The 5,656-nt window shown below is 42.8% G+C and overlaps 1 protein-coding gene across 1 annotated transcript in view; it reads left to right on the forward strand.

The window, feature by feature from the left end:
• Positions 1-3,187, forward strand: part of SKIDA1 (SKI/DACH domain containing 1) — a 4,580-nt gene extending 1,393 nt beyond the window's left edge. Inside the window, exon 2 of the mRNA XM_045300228.1 lies at positions 43-3,187. Coding sequence (XP_045156163.1) covers positions 43-1,858 — 1,816 coding nt within the window. The 3' untranslated portion in view covers positions 1,859-3,187. The remainder of the gene's footprint in view (positions 1-42) is intronic.
• The last annotated feature ends 2,469 nt before the right edge of the window (positions 3,188-5,656 follow it).

Genomic DNA, 5,656 nt, shown 5'->3' on the forward strand with positions numbered 1-5,656 from the left:
CGCGCCCCACGCCGGCGCCCGGCGCCTGCTGCTGCTGCCCAGGTCCTACAAAGCCAAGGCGGCGGCGGCGCCTGGGGCCACTTGCTTGGAGAGGTTTCATCTGATCAATGGCTTCTGCCCGCCTCCCCATCACCACCACCACCACCACCATCACCACCACCATCACCACCACCACCGGGCCCAGCAGCCGCAGCAGAACCACCCCGCCCCTCACCACCACCGGCCGCAGCCCCATCTGGGCAGCTTCCCCGAGAGCTGCAGCAGCGACTCCGAGTCCAGCTCCTACTCGGACCACGCAGCTAACGACTCGGATTTTGGCTCCAGTCTGTCTAGCTCCAGCAACTCGGTGTCCTCGGAGGAAGAGGAGGAGGAAGAGGAGGAGGAGGAGGAGGGAGAGGAGGAGGAGGAGGAGGAGGAGGAAGAGGGAGTCAGTGGGGCTTCGGACTCCAGTGAAGTCAGCTCGGAGGAGGAGGACTCCTCGGAGGAGTCGGACTCCAGCTCCGGCTCCAGCCAAGTGTCCGTGCAGAGCATCCGTTTCAGGCGCACCAGCTTCTGCAAGCCTCCCAGCGTGCAGGCGCAGGCCAACTTCTTGTACCATCTGGCCTCCGCCGCCGTTGCAACCAAACCCGCTGCTTTCGAGGATGCCGGCAGACTTCCCGACCTCAAGAGTAGTGTCAAAGCTGAGTCGCCAGAGGAGTGGAATCTGCAGGGCTGGGCCTCCAAACCGTCTCCGGTGTACTGCCAGGCCAGCCTGGGGAGTTGTTTCGCGGAGATAAGGGACGATAGGGTATCTGAGATTACATTCCCACACTCGGAAATTTCCAGTACTGTAAAGAGAACTGACCTGACAATTAACTGCCTGGCGGAGGGAGCCTCTTCACCTAGCCCAAAGACAAACAATGCATTTCCACAACAAAGAATACTCAGAGAGGCTAGGAAATGCCTACCCGCAACTCCTACGACACCCAGTGCAGATAACAACACAATAGCTGCTAGGTTCTCAAATCACGATTCCGTGGGAGCAGCAGCAAACTCAGAACAGGATTCTAAAACCCTTCATTGTCCTGCCTTTGCTGCGGATTTGCCCTCTTTGCAAACTGACCGGGAGGTGGACGCAGCAGCAGCTAAAGCCGAGAATCCGTGCACTGACCCAGGCGACAAGGCATTGCCATTTCTGCACAATATCAAAATCAAAGTAGAAGATAGTAGTGCTAATGAAGAATATGAACCTGACCTTATTACAAATAAGCTAAAGTGCGAGTGCAATGATACAAAGGGTGAGTTTGACGGTGTGACTGAAAGTAAGGAGGAGGACACCTTGTTAACCACAGCCAAGGAAGGGTTTGCATGCCCTGAAAAAGAAAGTCCTTCCTTAAATCATCTGGCTCACAGTCAGGGCCTTTCATGCACTTTAGGTTCTCCAAAACCTGAGGATGGGGAATATAAATTTGGTGCCAAGGTGAGAAAAAATTACCGGACACTAGTACTGGGAAAGCGACCTGTACTTCAGACACCTCCAGTCAAACCAAATTTGAAATCAGCTAGAAGCCCTCGTCCTACAGGTAAAACTGAGACACATGAAGGAACACTGGATGATTTTACAGTTATAAATAGACGCAAAAAGGTAGCCAGCAATGTAGCATCGGCAGTGAAAAGGCCATTTAATTTCATGGCAAATTTCCCTTGTCCACCATCACTCATTATTGGGAAGGATGGGGATTTGTGGCCGGCGTATTCCTTAAACACCACTAAGGATTCCCAACCTCCTCACAAGGCCCATCCTATATGGAAATGGCAGCTGGGCGGTTCTGCAATACCTCTTCCACCTAGTCACAAATTCAGGAAATTTAATTCATAAAAATGTTTTGGAAGATATTTTCTTGAACCATATTACCTTCCTTTTGTTGTAAACTGCACAGGATGGTTTGTACAAGTCCATTAATATGTTACACCCCTTTTGGAGTCCTGGTTTATCACATTTTGAAGACAGAAATCGGATTAATTTTTTTTTCCATTGAGTTTTTTTTTTTTTTAAGTAGAGTGGGGGCGGGGTGGGAGAAGGGTTGGTTTACATTCCACAGACTACTTCAGGCTAAAGACTCAAGTAAAACTCAGTTATTACGGTAGAGCTGGGACACTTTACTGTTTCGATGCTAATAATGCATGAGTCAGTCGGAATCTACAACGGGTTTGTTTGGACCTCAGTTCAACTGCTACAAATAAATGTCAAAAGGTTGAATAATAAATATTACAATGAGCCATTAAGTTTATGCACTAGATTTCAGACCTGAAAGTGTAACTGCTAAGTCAGTGAAAGTTTGTTAAGTTTCATGGTTACACAATGAGGTAGCAAGAAGTTTCTGTGAGCCCCAAATCTTCTCTTCTGAAGCTCTTGTTTGTGGGGTCTTTTTCTTTTTACTACCCTCTTTTCCCTCTCTACAAGGGTAGTTGCACTTAACTTTGGAGGGGGGGGAGTGGAAAGATTAGGCTGTGAGTCCTGCTTGAATGCTGATAAAAGCTGCCTCATAGAGACTAAAGCGACATAAATATGGGATTGCTTTCTTTCCCCCTTTGGGGGGGGGGGGTAAAGCTATGTTACTTTTACAGCCGCTCCTTGCAATTGGAAGTCTTTTTTTGTGTTCTTATCCAAAGGCTTTAAATAACAGTAACTCTTACTCACTATTACCCTGCTTACCTTGTGGTCTGAGCATGAACCCTCAATCTTGCAAAACAATGAAAGTATTTCTTAGTAGCAGGACATTCCATGATCTAGTAGTGAACACAACCAAGAAAGAGAAAATGAGGAGTCAGAGTACTAAGACTACCCCAAAAGAAAAAAAAAGAAAAAAAAAGACCGTTATTTCAGGGCTTTTTGGTACCAGAACTCAGGCGTGTGGATTTTATGATCTTTTCCTTTTCTTCTACATCTTTCTAAACTTCTGTTTTCAGACCATCCTGTGACTAGCACAGGAAAGTTTCTACTGCAAGTGACAATCAGAGGTGACTATATTTGCACTTAAAATCAAACTAGTTCAACATGCAGATGGCTAGGGTCTAGCCCTTGGTAAGGGCCATGCTGGTGTACTATGTTGTGATGATGGAAGCAGTAAATCAAAATTATGGAAATGTGCACTGTTGAAAAGCATGCTTTAGCTTTATTTTCAATTAAAAACACTGTTTAAAATTTCTGGTTCCATACATTTCTGCTTATTCCAGATTGAAGGAATGAATGGTTTTGTTGACATTTTCACTTGTAATGGTCTTGCTTGAAAGAAATGCATTTATGAGGTATAGTGTTTTATTGTAATACTATGTGATGAGGCCAGTCAGGTTCTGTGCAAAAAAAAAAAAGTGGATTTCTTCCTAATTAACAACAACAATACTTTACACACTTGTTACAAATCAAGGGCAAAAAGTTTTAGGTTTAAGAATTGAAGCAGAGACTAGTTGTTATTTTAATGAGACTTTAATCTAATAATTGTTGTTCAACCCCCCTCCTTAGTCTGACAAATTATGTATCTCAGATCCTTGCCATCTTAAACCCAAGGAGTTGCATCCATAGGTCATAAATCACAAAAGAAAACACCAGCGGAAGTGTTTACTGTGTGGATTTGAGTCACTGTTTTTCATAGAAATGCAATCTGGGTTTTTTAATTTTTAATTTTTTTCATTAACCTTTTAATTCCTATTCCCTTTGAAACTTTCTTTTGTCTATAAATGTTTCAGATAGATCTGGATGGTCTCAGGCCTAATTGCTGTATATGCTCTGTGGTTTTCCTCTTATTGTAAAGGACAGAGGCTAAGAATACCTGCATCCAAATACATTTGGATGGAGTAAACAGATGCTTTGAACTACCTCTCTTCCTTTACTTCTTGAATGTTACCAGATGTAGGTTCACTGGACCCCCCCCCTTTTTTTATTGCTTTGGTAGATATGGTCAACGCAAAAAATTGGGATCTTATTCCTGAATTCATGGTTATAATATAGTTCCAAAGACCAGTAGATGTTACTGCTAAAGTCCCAGGAAACTGGGTAATTGGCTTCTCAGTCTTAATTCCTTTTAAGTTGGAGGACAATATAGAATGTGGGTGCAGTGAGTTGTCCTGAAAAATCTATCTGTAAAGAAGGTCTCACACACACACACACACACACACACACACACACACACACGATGTCTATGATTTCTACTCTTTAATTACTATGTCAAGACAGTTGAAAGTACGTTACTCTTACATGTAGACTAGTACTTTTCTTGTTGCCTATAGAATTATTGTTCCTAAAATACAAATTGAGAATAGTTTTGAAGTCTACAGACTGAGAGATGAAATAAGCACAACTTAATACAAATATACCTTATGGAATCTCTGACATAAAATATGGGCCTTTCAGCTTTGACACTTGGTCTCCAGCCCTTGGAGAATCAATAGTTTCCGTTTAGGAGCTGGAGAATGAGCAGCATGGAAGCTGAGGCATTCCAGAATGATACCATCAAAAGGAAAGAAATTAAATAGTCAACACAAATTTCACCCACAGTACTACAACAAGCCAGCCAACCACAGTCAAGCCTCTGAGTTCAGGCTTCTGTTAGGAAAGTGTACCAAATAGTATGCAGTAACTTGCAAATACAATGTATCCATTCAATTTCTGGTAACTTTCCCATTCTGCTGTGGGAATCATCCTCAAGACATTTTATTTTCATTGTTTTATGATTTATGACTATATGTAGCTTTTCTTAGCTGCTTTATAAGCCCCATTTGTCCAAAAAGTTAAGCCCCATTGAAGGAAAAAGAAAAGTTACCTCCTTTGCTAGATTGGATTTTTATACCTAAACATTTTTCAGGGAATAGCGTTTTTTTTAAACAACCTGTACTGGGGCCACTGATTCTTATTGCCTAAAATAGCTTAGCATTCATAGACATGAAGGAAATATAGGAAGGGGCTTTTCCCCTGACTTTGGGCTAGTTGGGATGGGAGGATAGGGGTGGGTGGGTGGAGCAAACATTACTTTTGGTCTCCTGTAAAAGAAGTTTCCTGGTAAGAACATGAAACGAAGATTTGATTTTTTTTTTTTAATGTTTGTACTGTGTCCCACAGTCATTATCTGCCTATGTCATAGAAAGAGCATGTTCTTCTTCCTTCTCCAATGTGGATGTTCTTCTCTACTGGCTTGCTTGATTACAGTGGAGTGATTTCAATAATGGTTGTGTATTTTAAAACCAACAGAGAACACCACTAAACAGCAATCACACAAACTAGATGGGCTGTTGTGTCGATTTTTATCTTATCCTGTGTGGGTGACTTTCAATGGTCTAGAAATCCCTCAAAGTTCCGTTCAACAATAATTGGAAATTATTGCAGATAATAGGGGTAGTTGGGGTTTTTCTTGCATGCAGGAAGAGCTGTAGAAACTAATCCCTCAAAAGCAAACCCCCCCCCTACAAGAAAACAAAAGTCATCCATGGTTAAAAAAAAAAAAAAGAAGACATTTATTTATTTATTTAAATAAAGTATTCGCATCTATAAAAGTCAGAACATGTGGTGAGTTTTGCTTCACCTTGAAATTAACATCCTGCTGGATATGGTGTGAAAAGAGCCAAGAAGGCAAGATCTCCACACTGGGGGGAAGAGGGGGGTGGGGGGGGGAGGCAGGACTCC

Source organism: Echinops telfairi, unplaced genomic scaffold (genome assembly GCF_000313985.2).
Source record: "Echinops telfairi isolate 266 unplaced genomic scaffold, ASM31398v2 ScPeMD7_7461;HRSCAF=8499, whole genome shotgun sequence".
NCBI classification, from domain to species: domain Eukaryota; kingdom Metazoa; phylum Chordata; class Mammalia; order Afrosoricida; family Tenrecidae; genus Echinops; species Echinops telfairi.